At 36.0% G+C, this 27848-nt stretch overlaps 1 protein-coding gene across 1 annotated transcript in view; it reads right to left on the bottom strand.

The window, feature by feature from the left end:
- Positions 1–6468: 6468 nt before the first annotated feature.
- The window catches only part of map1b (microtubule-associated protein 1B), a 30945-nt gene continuing 9565 nt past the window's right edge, over positions 6469–27848 (bottom strand). The window contains exons 3-7 of the mRNA NM_001128201.2: positions 17415–17497; positions 16552–16692; positions 10937–16136; positions 10582–10814; positions 6469–10087 (exon numbers count right to left, since the gene is read on the bottom strand). Of these exons, the coding sequence (NP_001121673.1) occupies positions 9932–10087; positions 10582–10814; positions 10937–16136; positions 16552–16692; positions 17415–17497 (5813 nt within the window). The 3' untranslated portion in view covers positions 6469–9931. The remainder of the gene's footprint in view (positions 10088–10581; positions 10815–10936; positions 16137–16551; positions 16693–17414; positions 17498–27848) is intronic.

The following is a 27848-nucleotide window of genomic DNA, read 5'->3' on the forward strand; positions in this document are numbered from 1 at the left end:
TTTACGGCGGTTGGCATCCAGCGTTTTGGTGCTTTACTGCCACCTTCAGCTCCGGAGTGTGGACCAGAGGTTGGGTTTATAGATTAATACACCCCCCCCCCCCCCCCCACAGCCCCCCACTTCCTTCTTTTCCACCCATTCTCTCTCACACACACACACAAACACACACACACACACACACACACACACACACACACACACACACACACACACACACACACACACACACACACACACACACACACACACACACACACACAAACACCTCAACCCTATGTTATAATAATAACCATAATACTCTAATACTACAATGTACTCTAATACTATAATAATAATAATAATACTAATAATAATAATAATAATAACCACCACAGTACTCTTATACTCCTACTTTTACTTCTACTACTTGGTTATATTTAACTCTATTCCCTTTAAATCAAATCAAATCACTTTTATTGTCACATCATCAGCAGCACTTTACCTTCTATTATAATTTAAATTATTTATTCATTTATTTTATATGCTATCATTAAAACACCTGTTTCTCTCAGATACTTTATAAGTATTCTGGTCTGAATCCTGTCCTTTGTACTTAGTAAACCTTTTAATGCTATTTCCTGAATCCCATCTCCCTTAGATTATTTCTCATTTCCTCCCTCTTTGTTTCATACCTTTTGCATTTTAGTATCACAGGTTCTACTGACTCCACTTCACTACAGCCCTCACATAATCCAGTTTCATGCTTTCCTATCAATTTAAGTGTTTTATTTAATAAACAATGATCTTGTTATCACTATTTCTTCTCGCCTGTTACCACTACTGACTGTTTTGTGTTTAACAACCTGATGAATTTCATACAAATGCCTTCCTTTCTTTTCTCTGTCCCACTTCTCTTGCCATTTTAAATAAAATTACCCATATTAGACTTTTTCACTTCTGCTTTACTAACCGTTATTGGCATTTCTACATTTTCTTTTGTTAACACACTTTTTGCTAATTTGTCAGCCATTTCCCTTGATCCCATCATGACCTGGAACCCATATAAACTTCACCTCCTTTCTCTGACATGTTATTTTTGTTATACACTGGAGTACTCCATACAAAATTTCTTGTCTACTTGAAGAAAATGACCTTAGACTTGCAAGAGCAGATGCGGAGTCTGAACATAGCAAGATTTTGTCCTGCCCTGTCAATTCTACCCATCTTAATGCTATAACATAGCTAGCACCTCCACTGTGAGCACTCCCACATAATCAGATGTCCTATTTATTTCAATATTTTTTCCCTGGTATAACTACCCCAATCCAAACACTCCAGTTTCTGGGTTTGCTCCATCAGTAATGATCTGTGTGTACTCTTTGTATTTTTCTTCGACCCTTTGGTTAAATATTCTTTCCAGATTTATGCTATCCAGCCTCATTCTTTTCCTATAGCACAAACCAGTCAACCCCAGGCCACACTATCCATGGAGCAATTTCTGGATAGATGACAGTAGAACTTATTCTCAAATTAAACACTCCTAATTATTTTGCCACCATCTTTCCACACCGACCCAAATTCTCCTTTTGACTTTGTCCATTTTTCTAACTCACCTGTAATACTGCCTTAGTAATATGTGAATTTGTATGCCCTTGAAAACCTACCCAATAATAAGCCATCAACTGCTTCCTTCTTAATTCCAGTATCAATTCTCCCATTTCCACTTGAATAGCTGACACGGGTGTTGTCTTCAAAGCTCCACTACATATTCTCAGTGCCTGAGCCTAAATTACTTCTAATTTATTCAAGTTTGACTTGGCTGCTGAACCATACACTATACACTACCCTAATCTCACACTGACGTTTTTAGAGCTGAATATGTACTATACTGAGATAGTGAGCTTGCACCCCAATCTTTTCCCCTCAAACATCTCATTACATTAATTACCTGAACTCAAACACTCACACCGACTGTGCACTTTCTATCAGACATGCAAGTACGAATCAATATTGTAGCAGATAAAACTATTTATGTTGATTTGTTTACTAAAATCTATTCACATTTTTAAAGCGCATTAATAAATTATATATATATATATATATATATATATATATATATATATATATATATATATATATATATATATATATATATATATATATATATATATATATATATAATTAGGAAAACCCCGATCCCTAAATCTGATACCACCTTTTTAGTTAAAGAAATGGAACATTCCAACATGGCGCTCTCCTGTTAACGGTTATGTAAACGATGCAGATTTGACATTATTTCTTCTAAAGTAAGTATTAAAGTGTTGATTCAGAATTGTTTTTTCTTTCCTGACTGTCGATACGCTTATTTTAACGTGGTTTAAAACGCTTCGATTACTCCTGCTAATCGCTCTTACAACTGTCGCATTTGAAGCAGCAGATGGCGCTATTGATAGCAGAATGAAACGTCAACTATTTCATTGTACAGCCCTAAAGCTGGCTATAATCCCCATTGTAGACTTGTTTTAAAGCCCTTCAACATAGTTTTGAATGATTATTAAAATTTGCAAGTCTAAATGAAAATTAGCCTTCACCTGCTTGACTATCACTGATTGATCTTAATTCAAGATACTTCAAAATGAGCACTGCATAAAAGTTGTTCAAAACACAAGAGTTTTCTGTCTGTACTGATGTTGTAATAATTGTAATACTACTACTACTACTACTAATAATAATAATAATAATTATTATTATAATAAACATCAGTATCGAACCAATAGGCTAAACGTGTGCTTCTTATCCTCTTGCTGGTCTGCTGTAACAGCAAGAGATAATCAATTTGCCTGATAATTGCCCAGCTTCTTTTCTCTTCTTTGGAAGGTCATATTAATGGTTCTCGGTGTTGAGAAAGAGTTTAATAACACTTCACGTATGTGACAATGTCCACCCAACTGTTTACTGGTTTTGGTATACCAGGCTCGTTTCAGAGGGGTTTTGGCCCTTTCCAGGCTGGTTTTAGCTGGTCATGCTGGGAGACCAAGTGTAATGACAAACTAAAACCAGCTTGACCAGCCAAGCAGATTTGAATTGAAATAAACAAGTGTATCTTAATTTAAAAGCCACATGTAAGAACACAATGGAGATTAAAGAGTAATCCACACAATCCTAGGTATAACCCCGTGGATTTTCATGTCTGTACTATGTACTAGATGAGCAAGATGATCATGTAAAGGATTGCAGACCAATGGAGTTGACTTTGTGATTGATGACTGTACGGGACTGTCAGGTATTGAATTTGTGGCTGAACCCAAGGGCATCAGCTCTGTTAAGCTGGACATTGTGGTCATGCATGCCTATTCATTGTGATGGCTGCTTTTTGGATTTTCAGAAAACAAAAACAGATACAATAAATATGTGTATGCATGTTATGTACATAACAACTGACAGGATGACATAAATGTTAAGCATGTGGTGTCTTTTGCCCTGATTGGGTGTCAAAGAGAAATTGTTATTCGACTGCCTGGAGTTCATATAACTGTCTAATCAATGACAAGAACTGCTGACCGAGCAAAGCCAGCAGGAGATCTATTTATTTCAAGATGGAGGAGAAGATCTGCATATATACTATTTAGATGATGCTGTTGGCTAGTTTTTTTCCCAGAAAAAAAAAAACGAACCTTTCTTTGGGTTTTTTAAAGAACATCCTCAAAGGTGACTTTTAAAATACTTAAAAAGATTTTAATTTTAAAAATTGTTTTAATTTAGCGGTTAGTACTTTTAATAACTACTCATAAAAATGTATAGAAACATGTACTATGTACTCATTTATATATAAATTGTGTGGGACATACAGAACAATGTGTTAAAAACTGTTATTAGTCTCCTCATGTTGGTCCTGATGGGACTCTGCTGAGTGTTTCCGTAGCAACAGCACCTCACCCTATTCAGCTGAGACCGCCTTTGCCCAATTGAAGGCAGACTCTCAAGTGTGCTGGATTATTGATGAGATTCAACATGGAGGTGTGCAGTATCTATGTACAGTATCTGTTTGAGACAAAATTGAAACAAAGTGCTTTAACGTGTATTTCTTGTTCATTTCTGGTGACTCAGTATGTTTTGTACAGTGTGTGCGGGCAAATTACAGGTTTAAATATAGTGCTTTCTTCAGCATAACACACTGTGTCTAATTTGGTGTTTAGCAGCTGTGCTTCGTTATATATTTTTATATTATCTTTCTCTTGTTTACATTTCTCAACATGTATAAGCTACTGAATATTTTGATAAACTTTTAAGTAATTTAAACAGTGAATGATTGAATACTAAGTATGATTATATAAATCTTTTTCCTACAAAAATCATTCAATAATTTGTAAAAATATTCTAATTTACATTGACACTTTCAAAATCAAAATCAAATATGTAGTTATCCACTTATGTTGCAGTTTTTTGTATTTTATACAAATTGGATGAATTATTTTGGGAAGTAATGTTGTGAATAATAGTTTTTAGGCTGAGAAGATTAGCAAATGCTAGCTGTATTAAGTCACTGAAGTGTTTCTGTGGTTGTGCATTTGGAAGACTGCATTTGGATTACATGAATGCTTTTGGAGTGCTTTTCTTCAAACTCATATATATATATATATATATATATATATATATATATATATATATATATATATATATATATATATATATATATATATATATATATATATATATATATATATATATATATATATTTTTTTTTTTTTACATATGCGTATATTACAATTATTTTGCATCAAAACAAAACAGAGCAGTGCTGAATAGATTACTTACTAGCTGTATTTTGCTATACTGCTGACAAATTCCATGATTAAAATTGTAATTAGTACCCTAATCTATTTCATTATTCATTATTTATTTCTCATTATTTAAGATGTTCTACTTTTTTAATAGCTTTTGATTACTGACCTAACATTTTAAACCTAAGTACATACTTAAAGTACACATTTAAGGTCTAAGAGAACTAAAATAAATAAATAAAAATCTTAGGAATTCCAGCATTAGATACACATTAAAAAGTTTTCCAGGAGTGAAATATTTTGTGCAGACCCCCAAAAGCAGAAATAGTCCGTTGTTTGTTTTTTTTAAGAAGAGAAAAACTTTCCACCAAAATGTTATTTAAGGAATTAAACAAGGTTTTTCTAATCTTTTTTACCGCCATTGTGGGAATAATTAAGTGGAAGTCAAAATTATTAGCTCTCCTGTGATTTTTTTTTCCTCTTTTTTCAAATATTTTCCAAATAATGTTTACTAGAGCAAGAAATTTTTCACAGTAATTCATATAATATTTTTCTTCTGGAGAAAGCCTTTTTTGGTTTATTTTGACTATTTAAAAAAATTAAGGTAAAATTATTAGCACCTTTAAGCTATATTTTTTGTTTGACTGTTTGCAGAACAAACCATCACTATACACTGACTTGCCTAATTATCCTAACCTGCCTAATTATTCTACTTCAAAGTCTTTAAATGTCACTTTAAGCTGAATACTATCTTGATAAAATATCTAGTCAAATATTATTTACTGTCATCCTGGCAAAGATAAAATAAATCAGTTATTAAAAATTAGTTATTAAAACTATCGTGTTTATAAATGTCTTCTCTCTGTTAAACAACAATTGGAGAAAAAATAAACAGGTGGGCTAATAATTCAGGGGGGCAAATAATTCTGACTTCAACTGTGTGTAAAAATGTAATAAAAAAGGGACTGATGAATCTAATTAAGAGTCTTTAAACCATAATAGAATCACATTACAAGTACTTCATTTTGTTCCCAATCTGATTACATAATCCATATTATGTGTAACTGTTAGCGCTAGCACTGAAAAAGAGCTGATCACTTTAGGCCACATGAACCAGCTGGCCTCAATCGATCTGCTGACATCATGCTCAGATACATAAAAGTAATATGCGATGACCCAGACGTCTCCCATTGAACTTCAGCCAATGTTATTACTGTGGTACTTTTGCCGCTAGACATTTCCATTCTGATTTAACGCTACGATTCTGTCTGGGTTTGAAAAGTGCCCGCAGTGCCCAGGTCATCATTAGTTAATGTCCTCTTTGGCACAGGGGCAGTGGCAGAGCGGTGACCAGCCTGCTCTCCCTCAATAACACAGATGTTAAAGCAAACCTGTGTTGGTTTACTATAAAGAGTATATTTGCTATTGACATTTAAAGTAATACACAGCTTTTACTCTCGTTTTGAGGTTTAGACTTTGAATGCACAAATAACTCACCTAAATCCAGTTCATTTAGGGTAAATTTGCCCCAAAATGATCTTCAACCCAAAACAGATACATGATCCCTGGGGCTCAGGACTGTTTTGTAGCCAATTAAACTCTCAGAAATCCCTCTGAGCAACTCCAAGCACAATTCCCCATGCACATAACCACATTTGAAGCAGGAGAGCTAGCATGTTCTACAAAAAACAAACACACATACGCAAAATGTTCCACAACGTTATTTATTGTGGACTCATTTGCCTTCTTTTTAATTGTAGTTCCCTTTACATCAAACACGCCGTAGTTGTGAAGAGATATCGCACACAAACATCAGAAAAAGCACAAGGTAATACTTTCACTTGAGACTATTCTCTAGATATGAGATTAGGAATGAAAAAAAAGGAAAGATGCAAGTTCACAAGATATATACTTTATATATTTCATAGACAACTGCAGACATATTCTTACTAGCACCCGAAGGTGAGCGAGGAGAACCAGAGGGATTGTTTGTGAGGGTTTGAGAAAATTTACCTTGAAGTGTTACAGTGGATCAGAGGAAAAGAGGGGAGTGATAGACTAGATCTGTGTGTTGTGTTTAGTCGTTTAAATGTCTTGCGGATAAACAACAATGCACTTTGCTGAAGCATGTGGCTAGAAGAGTCTGTTGACTGCTGCTGACATTAGTATGCATTTAAGTAGAGTCCAGTTCTGAGATATTAATGTCATTTCCAGTTACTGTTATCATGAACTGCAGAACAGGGTTGCGCCACAATGACACCAAAATCCCTAGTATAGCTGTTAGTTGAGCAGCTGTAATAGTTTAACCTAAGGCATAATACTGTTATGAACTGTAAAATCCTTGTAGTGGTTCTGTCAGTTAGTATTGGTATAATCCGTTCAGCTTAATAGACAGAAATGATCTTTAATTGATGATCAAACTCCTAATCAATAGGCTTTGTTAAAGTGAAATTCCCATAAGCCCATGATTTTCAACATTTAGATACTGTAAACTAGATCCAAACTCGTGATGATTTCAGTCATGTCCTTGCAGTAAACAATGAGTTTCCCCTCTTAGAACAAGAAAGCACAGAGAAATGTCAAGGATAATACATTACTCATGCACATATCATCCGACCACTCACTCTGTCGCTAAGCAATTAATTATTACAGTACAGTGCAATTTTATAAAAAAAAACAATTCCTAATGAAAGGAAAGCTTTCGCTTACTTAACTTTCAATGAACCACAATCTTGATGGCTTTTGCTGGCAACATTGACATGCTAACATAATAAAAAAATGTACATGGACAAGATTTGAATGAACAGTGCATATACTTTAGAAGAGCTCTCAAAACTGAGTGAAATGCCTATGTGCATTTAGTGTATGAGGAAAAAACAATAGCTGTCCAAGAAAAACCAAATAGCTGAATGTTGACACACAAGTTTCACATGATAGAGATTTCCTTTCATCATTAAATTCATATGAATGGCCAAAAAGCAATTTTCCAAGTTATAAATTAAGCATTAAATAAGGCAAATAAATATAGTAACTGTATTGCTCAGTTAATAGGATAAAAACATTAGCAAATATATGCAAACAATATGCAGTACAATTTGATTAGTAACTATTAACTATTAACTATTAACTATCTACTTACTATTAGTAAGTAGAAAATTTGATAAGTTATATTAACAAATTCATAAAGGCTGGTGAAATTCAAGAAATTTGAAACTAATGATGGCTAGTCAGAAATATCTCCTACCCTCATGGCAATAAAATTAATGAAATTAATTCTTTGCTAGCCGGAGACGAAGAGGAACAGGATGTTTCTTTTTAACACAACATTAAGGTTGTTATATATGATTTATGGTGTTCAATGTTTTCTCAAACATTTCATTTTTTTACTTTTAAATTGGTAGACCTTTATTCTATCATTTAATTGCAATGGTAGCAAGCTTCACATTCATATTCTAAACAAGTCAGTGCAGATGGAATATCTTTTGCATCTTATGATACTGTATATGCGTAATAGCGAATCATACATACCCTTTCATTGTCATCATATTAAGTGCATCATATTTTTTGTACATTCAGTTTTACTTTCTAAGGCATTGAAACAATCCCTCAACCTTTGGTGTAAACATTTTTATTTGAGTTCTGGTTTTAGAGATCCATGGATCCATTTATCATCTGCTTTAAAATTAGTGAATTTGTTTAACTGGAGCTGCTCAGTACAGTTCATCCACTGACTAATATGTGTATTTTGTTACAGTTTGCTCAAAAGTAGCTTTTGTGTGTGTGTATGTGTTTGATGAGGTCTGATACACACCCAAAACTGCTCTGTGTTGTCTAATGCCGAGTTCACACTGAATAATTTTAGCCCCAGTTTACACTTGCCGACAGGCTTTGTGAAATCGCTGACAAATGGATAAAGTCAGAGGCAAATTGGTGCCTGTTTATGTGTGACACAGTGTGAATTATCAAAGACGTGCTGTGTGAAATGAGTTTTGACTGAAAAACATATCAGCGATGACCTACAGCCAATGACAGAGCAAGATACAGGGCAGCGGGGAGTTTGGGGAGAATTTATAGATCATTATCCAAGAATAATTAAGCTTTACAATAACATCCCAGCGGGCACAGGATGTCAACATAACATCAGATTCACATTGTACCTCAACATTGTGGGGATGTTGCATTTTGTTTGCAAATGAAAATTGGGTTGACATCAGAACCCAACGTCAGCCGACATCAATGTCTGATGTCCAACATAAAATCAACCAAATATCAATGTCTAATGATGTTACAGCTTGACGTTATGTGGACGTTACCACTATGACACATCTATCAGACAATAGATTTTGGTTGCTATACCTGACAAATAAATGTCAGTATTTGATGTCAATATGACGTTCGTATGAGATGTTGGGTCGACGTTGGATTTTGGTCACTTTCCAACACAACCTAAAATCAACCAAATATTAACATCATTTGACGTCATTATTGGATGCCAAAATACTGTTGTCCTTAGACGCTGGCTAGACATTTAATTTTGGTCACCTGACGTCACGACCTAAATTTAACCTAGTAATAATTTCTTATAACATTGTGTGCCTGCTAGGATTGAACAGAACGAAAAAATTTGCTTGACCAGCACCTTATTTATTGCCCTCCAACTCACAACCCTTGTTCCCTGCATCTCCCAAACAATTTTCTTAATCTTGTTTTTCTCTTTTTCAAACCAGGTGAATGGCAAATTATCTTAAAATACTTATTACAGTTTACCATTCTCTAGTCTCAAGCATAATCTTGAATTTTTTTTAGCACTACTTGTGTGCCTTTGCAGGTCAGACAGAGTTGCGGACAATTGTTTCTAGTGTAGTCATGCAGTGTGTATCCTCCGGTCACTGATCCATCAAGCAGTGTGAACACCACAGCAACTGAATGCTACCCTCAGAGAGTCGTGCCATATGAAAATAATGTTGATCCGGAAACGTCATGCAGTGTGAACTCGGCATAAAATGTCTAACCAAACATTTTCACAACCTGAGACCTCAAAAAGTACTAAACAAATCTACTGAGAAGCATTTTACCAGTTCCTCTATTGAAAGTGATACAAAACATTTGCTTTTGTGAACGTGTATCAAGATTTCCAATTGTGTGCTCTCCAACATCATACCTCATGACAATCACAGCTCAATCTTACATGCAGGGAAAGACTCATCTTGCATGACTACAGTGCTGCTGCTTGCCAAAACCATGATGTTTAGGTCTTGCTGCTTCTCATGGGTCTCTTGGTACCACTCCCTCATAACTTCTGTATCATGGGTTGGAATCAGTGTGACCTGGAGGTGTAAGAATACTCAAGTCAAAATCAAATCCAGTCATTTTATGGAATGGAACATTCATTTAGGGGAAATCTAAGCTATCAAATCATCCATTCATTCATTTTCTTTTCGGCTTAGTTTCTTTATACATCAGGAGTCGCCACAGTAGAATGAATCGCAAACTTATCCAGCATGTTTTACACAGCAGATGCCCTTCCAGCTGCAACTCATCACTGGAAAACATCCATACACTCTCGGTCCCACACATACACTATGGACAAATTACCTAAGATACAATATACCTATACTATGTCTTTGGACCGGAGCACCCGGAGGAAACCCATGCCAACATGAGGAGGACATGCAAACTCCACACAGAAATGCCAACAGATCCAGCCAGGGCTCGAACCAACAACCTTCTTTCTGTGAGGCGATTGTGCTACCCACAGTGCCACCATGACGCCCACTATCAAATCATTTATTTATTTATTTTTTTAATTAAATAATGGTACCTGCATATTATTTCCCCATTGGCTCTTTCCTTCCAACAGAGCATCCAGAACTGCTTTACTAGGTTCCTGTGCTGTTGGATCATTACCACTGACTACATAGTAGGAGGATCGGATCCGTTTAAAGAACTCTGCATCCACATTCTTTGCATTGCAGTGGTTTGGTATGTAAACTAGGTCCATATACATTGTAGGACAGTTGGGTACAGATGTTCCACCGCTGGACTTGGTGCTTCCTTAATAGAAATAAAAACAAAGATAAAGAAGTCTGTAAAAAGTTAAAGATTATAGACATTTAACTATATGTTTTGTCAGGTTTTACAGTACACATGTGTTTTGAGTGTGAAACTAGTGTTACCTGAAGTGCTGTTTTTCACTCCCCTTGATGCAGAGGTATTAGTTGCATTTTTGGCATCTTTATCTTCTGTAGACTTTTTTGGAGAGGACACTTTCGACTCTTTGATGGCACTTGTTTTTGACAAGCTCTTTGTTGCAGATGGCTTAGTCTTGCTGCTGATGTTCTTTTTCGGTTTCCCGGATGCCTCCTCAGCCTTCAGGACTTCAGGATCTACCATGCAGGCATCAGGATGTGGAGGAGTAGGAGCAGGGTCTCTGGGTGTGACTGGAGGTGGGTCTGCATGACGATAAGTGATCGTCCTATCTGTTGGAAGTGTTTCTGAGTCATCTTCAGAGTCAATATTTGCATCTGCAGTTATTGATGGGCACTCTTCTGTGCCAGGAGGAACATCAGAGTCTGTTTGAGAGGGCGCTGATTCACTTACAGAGGTGGGTGGAGTTTCCTCACACTGTTTGGTCTGCTGTTTCTCTTCAGGTGGCGGTGGTCCTTCTCCTGACTTAGCAAGAGGCTTTTCCTCCCCCAAATTAGGTTCCTCAGTCATGAAGTACTCAAGAGGACTGGGGTTTATAAAGGATGGAGAAAGCTCTGTTTTTGGATGTCTGTATTCACAGGAGGTCACCAAACACAAGTCCACTTCTGCTCGTGACTGAGAATGGCATGCTTTTGAGGTTTCTGGTCCAATGGACCCACCATCACAGATTTGAGTAGATTCTACATTTTGACAACTGTATGAATATGATGAAGAGCTGGTGGAAAATTTATCTAGAGTGTCTGTCTGAGTGGAAGAAGGGGAAAGTTGGGCTGGAGGTGACATTTTGGGGCTGGTGGGGGATTTTGAACCTGTGAAGGTAGTAGTTTCTGAGCCAAGTTTAAGCTCTTCTGTCTTTTGAGAAAAACACAATGATTCAGTAGGAGATAAGGGTGAACTAGCCTTTGGAGGAGTCCTCTCTAGATTTTGTGTGTCCTCTGATTTATCCATAGCACTCTCTTCATAAAATGAATTGGGACTAAGTTTACCTTTGTTTACTTCTTCATGAGAGATACTTGGTCTGCCTAAAACAAGGGATGAGTCAAGAGACAAAGGAGACTGTTTGCTAGGTGACTGTTTTGGAGTGACTGACTCTGATAAATTATCTAGATCTGGAGAAACTTCTCTTGGCTCTGCAATTTGGCAGGGTGTTGTAACTGATGGGGTAGACTGAGATGCATCTGATGGGGAGGCAGAAGCAGCCTGGGTACTATCAGAATCTTTAAAAAACATTGCCTTATCCCCAGCTTCCCCAGGTCTGTGTTGTTCTCCCATGGAACCAACTTCATCCAAGGGACTATCATCAACTTCTGTGGGACCATTCTCAGTGGCTGTAGACTGCATTCCTCCTACTGATGGATGATCAGGTGATTGTTTGCTGAAATCCAATGCAAATGAGTGTTCTGGGGATTCTTGTTCACACCCAGCTGACAACTTCTCAGGGGATTTTGTTTCTTGTTCTGGCATTCTTAGTTTAGCTGTCTTTGGTGAAACATCGGGAGAGATTGACATAGGACGGGGACTGTCCTCCTTAGATGGAGAGACTTCTGCTTCCTGCATCGTGGTTGGAGTCTGAACAACTGAGACAGAAAAAGAATCATCCACTTCTGTGGAATGAGGGGAGCCCACTTCAGCATGAAGTGATGGAGAGACATCATCTGTTGTCGGTTCCGGTAAAGAACTTGTTGCAAGTGAGGCTGTTGATGCAGAGGCAATGTGAGAAAATGTGTCGTCTGCAACAACTTCATCAACTGGAGTGCCAGACTTATCAGATGTTGTCCCTTCAGATATGGACATTTTACTGTCCTCTTTAAATGTTGTGAAATGCTTTGTTTCAGACAGACTTTCTATTTTGGATGGTGGCAATGATGTGGCAGATATTACTGATGAATTGTCATCAGTTGCTATTTTTTTATCACTATTGTCAGTTTGACTTGGCAATTTGCTGTCAAATTCAAAATTGGTCGATAAGTGTGCTTCATAAATTGGTGATTGTTTCTTTCCTGGTTGTGAAACAGGCACTGCTTCATCAATAGGACTAGCCTCTCTGGGAGAGTATTCCTTGTCACTTGTGATGTCAACAATAACAGGACCCTGGGCCTCAGATGTTTTCTCAGATGGTAGAGTGCCAGCTTTCTCCTCAACCGGCGACTGGTAGAAAGGTGTGTGTCCTGAGGATTGAGGAGATAAAGGGCCCTCTAAGGTCTTCTCATCTGGACTGTATGATTCCAGACCTTTTGATATACCTGCTAGTGTGGTTCCCAGTTCAATAGGTGAAGATACACCTGCATGCACAAGGTCAATGTTTACATTTTGGTCAACAGAAGGTGACCTGACAAAAGGCAAATTTGTAGTAGTAGTGAGCCTGCTTGAATCAAAAGAGAATGTGTCTTTAACTGAAAAATCCTTGACAGATTTATCTTCCTCCAATGAAGATGGTGGTGAAATGGTGGAAGCTGACACATGATAATCATGGCCCTCAGTGGCATCACTCTTGGAGTGGTCTAATTCAGGAACATCTTGAAGAGGTGAAAGTTTCTTTCGTTCATGTTCTGTAGTTATACCGTACCTGACAAAATCTTGGGAAGGAGAATCGCTTTCATCATTAGTTGTCTCATCACTCATTACATCTCTTGGAGTTGACATTTCATCCATAGGCGTTGGGACACTTGAGATCTCAATCGTAGACTGAGTGTGTCCAGATGTTGTGTATTCTTCTGGAGGCTCATCTCGGTTTTCATCATCAGAGGCAGCCTCACTTTCTGAACCTGCAGGTAGGGTTTCATCATGAACTGAATCAGCAGGAGACAAAGGTGCAGTGAGCTTTGGTGGTGTGGTTACATCAAAACATTGCAACTTTGTTTCTTTGTCAAGATATTCTGGTTCATCGGTACCATAATTTGCCCCTTCCTTGGTTTCAAGCTCTGCCTGTTCATCTTTTAATGTAGATATTGCTCTGTCCTGCTCATCCACTTCCTCTGTCTCTCCCTTTTCTTCATAGTCCCCTAACTCAGAGGACTCTTCCAACCCTGTCCCTTCATCTTCAAACTTTTCACTGGTACCGTTGCTTTTCTGATTGGGTTCTAGTTCCCCTGGAGTACCTCCACATTCCTCCTCAGCTTCAGTGGTTGCTATTCCTTCATCCAGGGACTCTGCTGCTTCTGGAGACTCTTTGCAATGAGTTATTTCTTCATGTCTAATCACTTCTTCTTGATTAGAATCGTCTATTTTGGTCTGAGAAAGGACCTCATCATCTTCAGCCATCTCTTCTGCTTTCAAAGCCTCAAAATCTTTAGTGAGGTCCTCTGGAGAAGACATAAGTGATCTCTCTGCCTCAAGTACATCTGTTGCACTGTCTTCCACGGTGGGCTCTTCAACCGTGGCTCCTGAGACGGAAGGTGCTGCCACTGATTCTCCTGCATCTTTTTTGGTGGGCTTGGACTTGGCCTTGTCTTTAGATCTGGCAGGGCTACCAGGGCTCTTCCCACGTGCTGCAACCTTTGGTTTAGGTGCAGGTTTTTTCACATCAGGTGTGCTAGGGGCATTCTTTTTCAAGCTACCAGTTTTCCTTAAATCTTTCATTGGCTCTTTTGAATCTTTTAGGGATTCTTTCTTTTCATCCTTTCTGCTCTCCTTTAATAGGGAGTCTTTCCTGACGTCTCGTCTTTTAATTTCTTTTTTCACTTCTTCTTTCTTTACCTTGTCTTCTTTTTTAACCTTGTCTTCTTTCTTGGGTACGTTTTTTTCAGTTTTAACAGTCTCAGTCTTTTCCACAGATTTTTTGGATTCCTTCTTTATAGTTTTTGGTTTAATTTCAACTTTCTTTTTCTCTGGAGTGTCAGTTTTGTGTGTTTGCTCAACCTTGCTTTTAATGTCCTTTTCCCCTGCTTTCACTTTTTTCACAAGTGTTTTTTCCTTTTTCTCTATTTTTTGTGTTGGCTCCTGTTTTTCTGCTGGTTCAGTTTTACTTACAGTTTTTAGTTTTTCAGTGGTTTCTTCCCTGGATTCTTTGTGGAGATTTTTGGTAGGGGATGGTTTTGATGTGGACTTGAGACTCTCTTTACTGTCTGTCTTATGTTTCATCTTTGCTTGTTTCAGTGTCGGGGCTAAGTTTAAATTGAGCTCATTTTGTGTGATCACAGGATATTTGAGGAAGTCTAAGTGTTTAAGTTTTTCTAGGCCTTCTAGAATATGATTCTGAGTAGAATTGCCTGGAAAAAGGACGCGGACAATCTTTTCTGATGGGTTAGCAGGATGCCACACAATCAGCGATGAGATAGAGGACAAATATGACACGGGGAGTTCTGATTCTTTTCCATTTGGTAACAAGATGGTCGCTTTGTCTTTATCACTACCAGACCATTCTTTCAGAAAAAACTGCAACTCCTTACTGTTCTTAGCTGGGTTAAGAACATACATTTCAAGCTTTCCGACCCCCATTTTCTGGAATAGTATAATTGGTTCTACTGTATTACCTATACTCCTATGCAGAGGTTCAGGTTTTAGAGACAACTTGTTTAAGTACTGCAGTGTGAAGGCTGCCTCCTCTGCATTTCTTCTAATTCTGTAGTTGGGTTCAAGATTTTCCAGGTTCTGAGGCATGTTGGCAAACATAACACCAATATCAGGTGAGATCATATTCTTTGTCCAGTCACTGTTAGCTGTAGACCCCTGTGACTGCTCCTCTTCTAGTTCAGCTATTTTGCGCTGTAGCATACTATTGATACCTGGAAGGTTATCATCTCCAATGTGTGTAAGGAGAACAGAATCTACTCTGTCCAAATGTCGTACCAGCTTCCAAAAGCATGACTTTCTATCAGATCCACCATTAATTAGCATGTTGAAACCATTAACTGCAAACAATGCAGAGTCACCCCGTCCACCAGGGAATATATAGCAGCATGGTTTTGATAATTTTAGAAACCCCCCTGAGGTTGGGGGCTCCAGCATGTCAAATGGGGATGAGATTTCTACAGATTCTGACAGATATTCTGTAAATTCAGAAAGACCTTCCATTTCTGGAAGGATGGTTGGGGAGTTTAGCTTCATGTAGATGAAATCCTGTAAGTTGTGTTTGTCCAGGTTTGAATTTTTCCAGTCACCATGCTCAGGACAAAAAAGGGTTAAACTGGCTTTGTTGGCTGGATGTACGGTGCTAAGAAGCTCTCCAATCTGTAAGTCAAATTAGAAATATGTTACTTACTTAATTTGACCCTGGACCACAAAACTAGCCAGTAATGTAATTTTTAAAATTGGGATTTATACATCAACTGAAAGGTGAATAAATAAGCTTTCCATTAATTTATGGTTTAATAGGATTTAACAATATTTGGGCAAAATACAACTGTTTGAAATATGTTTAAAATCTAAATACAAAGAAAATAGCTTTGTTGTCTACACAAAGTGCATTGCAATACACATTACACATAACCTGCCAAAAATTGCCACAACAACGTTTACACAAAAATTGCCAATATTATAGCCAAAAATATAGCCATGCAACATAAAATCAGCTTTGTTGTCCAGGGTCACATTGTCAGGTTACAGTGTAAAGTGCATGTTTTCACCAAGAAAAACAGTCACTTACCTCTTGATCTGTAAAAATGTCAATGAAACTGGAGAGAGAAAAGGAGCCTGATTGAAGAATCAGCTCGCCTGTATTTTCAAAGCACTGTCCTGCCAGGACAAGCAGCTTATGATGGGCTGTGTCTGAGACCATTAGCCGTACCTAGGTGTAAACAGAGTTTATACTATTTATGTACTACAAGAAACATTTGCAGATTATTTTTAGGTATAACATGTAAGTGCAATATCTACAAAAAATGAATGATGTTACCAAAATGTTACCAATTTGATGTTACCAAAAAGATGAAATCATACTCCTAAAAACCTGGCCAACAAAAGTATGCCTGTTTCTATGAGCTCAGCTAAACTTTTTGCAGTTATCTGTGACTTTAACTTTAAAAATCATTCATTTACAAATGTACTTCTGCTTTTCTTTTTTTGCTTTTTCCTCTCTTTTTTTTGTTCACTCTCCATGCCAGCATTTTCCAATTTGTTGCCATTGACTGTTCTGGGCAGCCGGCCAGGGTCAGACCTGCAGTGCTCTACCATATTATTAATGCAGAGTCAAACTGCAGTCATAGTGTGCAAGCACGGCTTTATGGTGTTTGACCGTGTTGTGCATTAAGAAGTTTGCCTGCAACTGTGACACACCCAGTACTGACATACTATTTCAATATCTAGCAAAATGCATAAGAGTTTACATCTGTAGTGTCAAAAACACAATTGTTTTGATCCAACAGCATTTCTATTGATATTGTTGCCAAATCTATAACCACTGCAGATTCTTATCCACAAGCATTCATCTAAACACCTAAACCTATTTAAAAATACATTGAAGTGGCAGACACAGATGTATTTAAAACAAGGAGGAGAAAGTGTGTTTACCTCAGTGCTAACAGCTTCATCTGAAGGGTTAATGAGCACCACTGTCTCCAACACATTACTTTTGTGGTGCAGAATCTTTTGCCCTGAAAATAAAAAGACACGTTACCATGTGCAGGGTTTTATATTTATAGAATTATATAATAGAAATATATAATTTTTAAATAAAAGTGCATGTGGAGATCTTAAAATGTTTGGATTTGTGTTACACTGAATGAAAATAGACATTTATACATAAGACCTGACAGGGCTGTCTTGCTGGTCTCCTATCTTAAGGCCTGCCCAGTTAGAATTAATATGATTGAAAGGTTTATAAGAAGATAATATATTAACATCATTTGATAATTTTGAAGCAAATTTCACATATTTAATAGAATTATTAAACCTCCTAAATTATTAGGCCCCCTGTTTATTTTTTCCCCAATTTCTGTTTAACAGAGAGATGATTTCTTCAACACACTTCTAAACATAACAGTTTTAATAACTCATTTCTAATAACTGATTTATTTTATCTTTGCCATGATGATAGTAAATAGACTAGATATTTTTTAAGACAATATTATTCAGCTTAAAGTGAGATTTAAACTAGGTTAACTAGGCAGGTTAGTATAATTAACATTATTGTATAACGATGGTTTGTTCCGTAGACTATCGAAAAAAATATATAGCTTAAAGGGGCTAATAATTTGAACCTTAAAATGTTTATTAAAAAAAAATAAACTAGCCAAAATATTCTAGCCAAAATAAAACAAATAAGACTTTCTCCAGAAGAAAAATATTTTCAGACATACTGTGGTTTGATTAATTGTAAAACCTTGAAAAACCTAATTAAAATGTTATACAGAGAAATAATGTAATTTGAAAATACCAGTTTGTAACATTAAGCAGCATAATGGGCTGTTTTGCATGGCTAAAAATCAATGGAAGTGAATGAAACCGGAAGACTCAAGACAATAAGGTTAAAATGTCTGCGCCCGCTTCTACAAGAAGAATAAGGTCAAGAAATGTCAAGACCCACACTCCAGTAAACACACAAAATGCTTTTGTTTAAGGAACCACAAAGACACACCAGGAATTGCAGAGTTTGGTGTTTAATTTCATCTTTTCATGAGTATTCATTTAGCTCCTTTTGTCATGCACATACCTTACAACCTATTAAGGTTTAAGTAAACATTTTATTTTATAATGGTCTGGGGTTGAATTTTTTTTATGTGACATCTGTCTTATTTAATTGCCCAGTGTGTACTCATGCACATACTCCCTCCTTCACTTCCTCATTTCTCTGTACACATACTATTGACACAGATATCCAATTAACCCCTGCCCTCTTCCAGCAACCTGTCATCCTTTCTCTTTCAACCTCCTCATGGGTGGAACACAAAAAAGCTTTTATTAAACATGCTTTCCCTTTATTGAATTACTCGGCTCTGTCTATACACATCTACAATGGGACTGTACTGACACTATAATATGTGTATGATTCTTCAATATCTCATTTTTCATATTCCACCCATATGGCTCATAATAAACCAAAGCAAAAAAAAAATGTCTGTCTGGGTAAATCAATCATATTATAAATTCATCAAGCTGTCCAAAAGCGGAGAGGCTGCAAAATAGCAGGAAACAGTCAGCTCCGTCACTGTCAGTACTAGAGCGTTTGCTATTACTGCAGCCCCTTCTGTAACATCGACATCATCACTCAAGCAGTAATTGTTCATAGTCTCATAATCCCCCCACTGGGGTTGTTTATAAAGGTGTAGTGACAAGTGCTGAAAATTGCTTTAAAAATAAAGCTATCTAAAATTTCAAGGCCATCTAAAACACAAGATGGCACACAGATTATACTTTCCATTTGAATTTAGCAGTGCACAGACTGTCACACCACAGACAAAAGTATAAAAGCTGTAGCTGTATCTCCTCCGTTTTATGATCTGGTTAAATTATATGCTTTGATTCTCCAGATATTTTGCAGAATCACTAAAGTGAGCAGTCACATATTTGTGCATAAAACCTTAAAAACAAACCTCAAGCCACACCAAAATCACAGTGCTGGTTTTGGCTCTGTATTATGGTAATTACTAACAGCAGACACATGCTCTTGCTATTTAGAATAATCCATCCTGACATTGACAAGAAAAGTATGTGGTATGTGCATTTGGAAACTTTGCGATGCTTTGCTGTGTCGGAAAATCTACATGCACATTGTAGTGAATGCATCCCATTGTAAACCTTATGATATGTCTATACATTGATATTTCTTGTACTGTTAGCTAATTTGATGTATTTGTGGATTGCGTGGCTCGGTTCTCCTGAGGAGGAAGTGTGTTTGTGCAAGCGTGTGCATATATTGAGGTGTCTCTCTCATGCAGTGTCGGTAATTACAGTGTGTTTCCCACCTGCTGAGTCATCATCACTGCTCTGAATCTATTCACTTCCATCCCTTTATTTCACCATATTCTCTGTGTACCATGTTTAAGCTTACGTCTGTCATTTTCTCAAGTTTTCTTTTCTGTGCTTCACCTTATTTATGTGGAAACAAATAAGTTGGTGATAATTGCAAGATTAATCAGGCCTGCGTTTCCCAAATGCATCAAAAGCCCATTGTGCGATTGATCATAATGTTGTGATCTATTTTAGAAAAGCATTGTAACCTAAGTAGCACCTGAAAATTATTGTAAATCTATAGTCCTCTGGAGAAATTAGCTGAAGCGTGCATCAAGTAAAAATTATAAGGTCACCAGGTGGACAATCATCAGCAAACAACTATAATTTTATTCAAGTGCAGTGTGATTATAATTAAAGACAGTCCCGTAGCTAGCCTATTGAAAAGGGAGGTTCTTAATTCTCACAAAGTGGATCTTTTTGCAGTTATTCTTTCAAATTTCTATTAAATTAGGAGGTTCAAATACTGCATTTTAGTTGCATTTTAAGCACTAATATTTGCTGCATTATCTTGTCAGATGGTGATCATAACCATTTTGATGCAACAAAAATACTTTCTACAATTTTTGTCAAAGAGCTTACCATGCTGATTTACCACAAAGTGTGTATTTAGAAATGTGCGTTTAAACTGTAATTTCTAAAAGTTTTATAAATAATGTTATGAGATTAGAATCTTACATGAAACATTTTTAATACTTATTTTTAAAATACATTTTTTTTTTATTTACAAACACAATTAGGAATATGTTAAAACTTATTTACAAGCAGCTAAAAACATATTAAAACTGTAGCCTGTAGGTAAAAAACAAACAAACTGGCCAGCTCATTTCCTCAGTCAAAATTTGTAAATTAAAATAAATAAAATGTTAAATTCCTAAAGTCCTAAAGCCTTCTTCTCTCCATTATTTTGACAATTTATGATGGAAAACTGTCAAAAGTGGGACAAATGAGTTCATTTAGGGGCCAAACTCTGGACTTTGTCAGTGGGGGGTGGGTCTTTCGAACCACCTGAACTCCCCCTGGCCTGAAAGATTTTGATTGTACTCTATTGTACACTTTATTACTCATTTTAAATTAATTTATAAATGAAATATTAAAATGGGTAGAAAACACACAAGCAAAAAAGAAATACACATCTAAATGAAATGAATGAAACAATTATCAAAAGGTTGAAAGACAAAAAGGGAAAAAAAATAGGGAAATATGGATTTACTTACAAAGATGACAATGACTTGCAGACCACACTCTCAGAAATAAAGGTATGTGAGCTGTCACTGGGGTGGTACCTGATCAAAAGGTACACGTTTGTACTTAAAGGATTTATAATGGTACCTCAAAATTATATATTAGCATCTAAAAAATTTGGGCAACGCAGTGGCGCAGTAGGCTTGCCTCACGGCAAGAAGGTTGCAGGTTCGATCCTCTGCTGGGTCAGTTGGTGTTTCTGTGTGCAGTTTGCATTTTCCTGCATACGCTGGATAAGTTGGCGGTTCATTTCGCTGTGGCGACCCCGGATTAATAAAGAGACTAAGCCGAAAGAAAATGAATGAATGAATGAAAAAATTAAAGAGGAACAATTTTGTACTTTTTAGGTACTAATATGTACCCTTGAGGCATTAATATGAACCTTTTAGGTACAAATTTGTACCTTTTGAAAAGGCACCACCCCAGTGACAGCTCACGCACTTTTATTTTTGATAGTTGTTCTTTAGCCTAAAGGTTTTTTTCAAACATATTGTCAGTGTCTCATTCTGCATGTAGGTAATTAAATAGACTTGATTGCTAATCCATATGAGATGATTTTTGGATTCAACATTCAGCATAAGACTAAGTTTATATTTCAGCACTCTGGAAATGGACAGCGACAGTGCCACTAAATGTACAGGTAAGGGCCACTGATTGTATGAGTAGTGTTTCTAACTGTAAAGGGGTGATTTTATACCTGTTTTATAAAATGTAATATAACTGTTAAAGGTGCTCTATGTACATATTTTGACTGTTCTATAGAAGCATAAAAATACTATATGTTTGCAGATATTTAAGAAACGTACTAATTGTACACACAGAACAAAACATGCTAGAATTAGTTATTTTCCTGTGAAAATGGGGATTTCACATCAGAATGTCTGTCTTGATTTTGTTCTGTGCACTCCCTTTATTATACTCAGAGTCCTACATACTGCACTTTTAAGTGTGCCAAGAATGCTTTTGGGTAGTTTCAACTCCAAAAACCCCACAAAATGAAACATTCTAATGCACACAATGGTTATTTCAAACCACACAAAACACAGCAGTCAACACAATCTTTATAATGTGGGAATGCAAATGGTCAGCAGAAACACTGTCACGTTTACAGCTGAAGTCAGAATTATTAGCTTCCCTGAATTATTAGCACCTCTGTTTATTTTTTCCCCCATTTCTGTTTAATAGAGAGAAGATTTTTTTCAACACATTTCTAAAGATAATAGTTTTAATAACTCATCTCTAATAATTTATTTTATCTTTGCCAGGATGACAGTAAATAATATTTGACTAGATATAAGACACTTCTATACAGCTAAAAGTGACATTTTAAAGGTTTAACCAGTTAAATTAGGTTAAGGTTAGGGTAATTAGGCAAGTTATTGTACGGTGGTCTGTTCTGTAGACAATCGAAAAACAAATATAGCTTAAAGCGGCTAATAATTTTGACCTTTTAAAAAATGAAAAGCTGCTTTTATTCTAGCCGAAATAAAACAAATAAGACTTTCTCCAAAAGAAACATTATTATCAAACATACTGTGAAAATTTCCTTCCTCTGTTAAACATCATTTGATAATATTAAAAAAAAGGAAAAAATTAAATGGGGGGGCTAATAATTCTGACTTTATATTGAATATATATATTCAGTATTGAAAAATATTGAGTTTCTGGATATTGGTAATGTGCAATAGAGGCTTTTGAGGTGTTTTGAGTGACCTCTTTTCCATGGAATTTTGTGCTTTGTAATTGTGCATATTTGTTTCATACTCAGGCAACAGCTTTATGCATTAAATGAAGCTGAAAGTGTAAAGAGCATAATAGAACCTTTTAAGTGCATCTGGCCTCTAGAAAACATAATTTATATGTATGTATACAGCATGTCTTGAGACTCCAGATCCCATGGGCCACTCTCCCTTTGATCATTAACAGAGAGCCGGAGTTCCTTTGGGAGAAGCCAGGGGCATACGTTTTGTTGGGGAGGAGGGCGATAAACAATTTCTAAGCAATTTTTGAAGAAGGCACACATAATGCAGTTTAAATGGTAATTGAGGCTCAAACAGGAGGCAAATGCTCTAGCCAGGACGCTAAAGACTGCAGCCTCTATTGTCTGTTGTCAGATCAGGGGATTGAGGTTTTTCCACACAGTACTAACTAGCTTCAGTACTATATATGTAAACTGGGGCGTATATCCAATTGATCAAAATATTTTAAATGTACTTATTCCGATATACATATTGCAATGGTTTGTGTACATGAGTGATATAAAAGTGTCTTTGAGTGCCTGTCACTAGCACAATGTCTGAAAGACTTTTCAGCACATTACTTATTTTACATTTTTTGGTTAAAATATCAGTATTATTATTTTAGTATGTTACAATAAAACATGGCTGTTCACTTTTATAAGTTGTAGTGATGTTTATACCCTCCTGAAATAATATGAAGCATACGCTGCGTCTAATATTTTGTAAAAAAAAAAAAAAAAAAAAAGCATTACATTATTTAGCATGGCATCGCATGTTGCATTTTTTCCCTGTGTCACACAGCCCTGATCTACACACAGAAGAAATCCGTAGTAGACAACATCAAGCTGTTATGGACGCACCAAGACAGAGCTTGTCCATTTTAGACATTACTATCCATCAAGCACACCATTATTATTGCTAACATTTAGCAGACTCATCGAAAAGTACATTGGCATCATACAGAAAAAGTAATCTATTGCACAGGCTGCATATATAATAGCTTCCTTTTCCCACTTCGTCTTGAATGTAAAACTAAAATTGGCTCTTTGGCCCACTGTTTATGGCCATGCCGCGTAATGCAGCCTTGTTGGTGTAATGAACTTTGAGAAAAAGAAAACCATTTTGACTGTGGATTTAGATTGTAATATAGTAAATGTCACTGTTACTATAGGAAATGACAGCAAGATATTTTCTGTTGTGAAAAGAAGGCTCTTTAAAATCCTTTTTACGGCATGTAAAAATATTATTTATTATTAGTTAATGGAGCTACTACAATTAGAAATCATTCATTCATTCATTTTCTTTCGGCTTTGTCCCTTTATTCATCGGGGGTCACCACAGCAGAATGAACCACTAACCTACTCAGCTGTATGTTTTCTCATCGGATGCCCATCCAACTACAATCCAGCACTGGGAAACATCCATACACATACATACACTACATCCAATTTAATTTATTCAAAACATCTACATCAAATGTTTTTGGACTGTGGGGGTAACCCACGCAAACGGGAGAACATCTAAAGCCAATTGACCCAGCCGGAGCCCGAACCAGCAACCTTTCTTGCTGTCAAGCAACAGTGCATACACTGAGCCACCATGTCATCCTATTATTGTATATTAATTGGCTTTATAAAAAAGACTCACCTAAAAGTAAAAATTCTCTCATTTGCATACCTTTATGCTGTCCAGACCCTATTTAGAGTTTGTTTTTTTCAGCACAAGACAATATGTTGAAAAATCTATTGTCTACATATTGGACATTTCAATAAAATAAGTAAAAGGGGCCTAATTCTGTTATGGACTCCTCTGCCTTTTATTAGATAATTTATTAATCATTTAATCAATCAGTTTCATAATAAACATCACAATTTTCTAAGAAACATTTTAGTGTGAAGGTACGGTGCATGATTCACCATAAAAGCTTCATTTTACTCAACCATGTGGATAATAGTCGATGGCAGCAGTTATATTTTCCAAGGGCAGAGGAACACTGCTATTGACCGTGGCTTAATTTATCTGAACTTTAGTTCGCATCACTGATTCTCATCACATTTTTCTCTCTTCATCTCTTTGGAGTTCCTGACAGCAGCTGTTTTTCCCCTGCACAAATGGGCTTCCCCTCGGTGAGAGGCCAGCCCTCTTAATGATGCTTGTGTGAGTCTGGGTGTGTGCTGGTCTGCTGGAATAACATTTATGACAGGTTTCTGCTACCTCAGCCATTTTAATTGACCTGCCCCGATTTAGAGAAACGATGAGGGAAGAAATCAGCTTAGAAGAGAATCATTAATTACGAATCCAGAGATGTCTGTGCAGTGAAGGATATCTGCGGCTAAACTAGAGCAGAGAGCACCGCAGTGACTGTAGAAAGGAAATTAAACCACAGTGTGTTTCACACAAAAGTTTACTCCCCTTTCTATGCAGATGTCAATTTAAACTAGATTAGATTATTTTAATATGCCTTGTTAAATTCAAGGTTATATAATTCACATTAAAAGATTTTCTCTTTTTTGTATTGATTATTCGCAATCTGGAATTCACAAAAACATCCAATAATAAATACAGATCAGAACTCAGAAGTAAAAGGAACCAAATGAAATTGAAAAAAGTCACATTAACTGAAAAACACTGAAACACTGAACACTAAAAAACACTAGCTGTGCATATAGCCCGTTGAAAAGAAGCCTACCACCCTGTTGCATGCTTAGAGTGACGCATGAGAGTGGATCAGTGATGATTTGGGCTGTAATATTATGGCATTCTCTAGGCCCAATACTCATGCTAGATAGGCGTGTAACAGCCCTGATAAATCAATGTAACAAATAAAATGGTATTCGAATACATTAAAAGGAACAATACAAGAATTACATATTTTTTATAAAATGAAAAAGTATGTTTTTTGAGATTTAAATAAAGCTTTTACTGACCTTTATTTGTGGAGTATAAAACAAAACACAATAAACCAAAAACACATAGCTCTTTTACAAAACCTTACAATTAAGGTGAGTTAGTTTAAAATAAAACATAGCTGTGACCAGGAAGTTGAACAGACATCTTTACTTTGATTAAGGCAAAACAATACATTATAAAAGGAGACTAAATAAAGTAAAAGTAAAGTAAAAGCAGTTTTTACTTTTTAACAACCGTTTACATTAATAGTGCTATACTTACAGTTTAATTCAGTTTAATTCAAAATTATTAGCCCCCTCTTGATTTTTTTTCTTTTTTAAATGTTTCCCAAATTATGTTTTACAGAGGAAGGAAATTTTCACAGTTTGTCTAATGATATTTTTTCTTCTGGAGAAAGTCTTATTTGTTTTATTTTGGCTAGAATAAAAGCAGTTTTAAATTTTTTAAACACCATTTTAAGTTCAAAATTATTAGCTCCTTCAAGCAATTTTTTTCAGTAGTCTGCAAAACAAACTATCGTTCTACAATAACTTGCCTAATTACTCTGACCTGCCTAGCTAACCTAAGAAACCTAGTTAAGCCTTTAAATGTCACTTTAAGCTGTATAGAAGTGTCTTGAAAAAGTCTAGTATGTTTACAAATGTGTTGAAAACTCTTCTCTCCTTTAAACTGAAATTGGGGAAAAAATAAACAATGGGTCTAATAATTCTAACTTTATCTATCTATCTATCTATCTATCTATCTATCTATCTATCTATCTATCTATCTATCTATCTATCTATCTATCTATCTATCTATATATATATATATATATATATATATATATATATATATATATATATATATATATATATATATATCTGGAAATATGCAACAATAAAATCCCCATACTATTTGATGGTCACCGAAAACCTCGGCTACATCCGTTTTAGTTTGGTTGTGGCTTCAGATGTGTCAGCTGCAGTATTGTTGAACTTACGGCTCAGTGATGCCACGCTCCCTCAACCCCATCCTCACCCCTCCTGTCCCAATCTAAACTCACACTCTCTGTGATACTAATACAGACTGAACACCCTTTGGGCAGGCAACTTCAACTAATGACACTCAGCACAGCACACAAACAAAGCCAACTTCCTCACGAACACAATGACATAAACGTGAACTTGACTTTCTCTCATGCTTTGTCGCTCTGCAACACTGTCCTGTCCTCTTCAGTTCCAAAACAGGATCGTGAAAAGGGCAGAGCAGACCTCTTTCAAACACATTGAAATAGTTAGAAATATCAATACCACAGTTCCTCTTAAAGAAAAAATAATAATAATCATAATTTCAACAGCAAAAGCAGCACACTAACACAAACAAATGACCAACAATTGGATGCATATTTATCACATTCTCGCTTGATGTCAAGCAAAACATATCAGAGTTCAATTTTAGGATCTTACTAGAATAATATTCTAATTATTAATATTCTAATAATATTCTATAACATATATTTTATATATATATAAAACAATAGTTTTTATTGTAGTTGGATTCATTTTAGCAGTGTGGTTTTACTCATAGAACTATTATTATATGCAAATGTTAAGAACGGCAGGCTTGCGTGCAAATTTATCTGAATGAAAACAACCACCAATGGTCTGAAGTGTAATAATGGAATTTACAGGTAAAATACATACACACACAGCCAGAACAGCAACCTCAGGTGCTATGACTAGTTTACTCTATTGAAATAATTGGAATTAACAATTTAATTGCAGGGTTTTAGGGTGAACTGAGACTGTTCAAGGAAATCTGTTTTAAACAAGTAATACCAAGTTACTTCATAATTTGGCCATGTGCAAAAACATTTTTAGTTCATATATGAAGAGTTCAGATGTAAAAGCCTTAAGGTACCATCTAAAATGTCTTCAAATATTTTTCTCAGGCTTCTGTTTTAGTTATGTCAGTAATTTCACTTTTATGGTAATGAAGGGGTTCTTTTCATTGCCTTTAAAGTGAAATAGCTAAATATGAATATAAGGAAACATATAACAAAGAAAAAATCCACATTTTTAAAAATAAATTTGAGAGAGTTTTTCATTTTATCTCTTTATAC

Source organism: Danio rerio, chromosome 5, assembly GCF_049306965.1.
Source record: "Danio rerio strain Tuebingen ecotype United States chromosome 5, GRCz12tu, whole genome shotgun sequence".
Classification (NCBI taxonomy): Eukaryota; Metazoa; Chordata; class Actinopteri; order Cypriniformes; family Danionidae; genus Danio; species Danio rerio.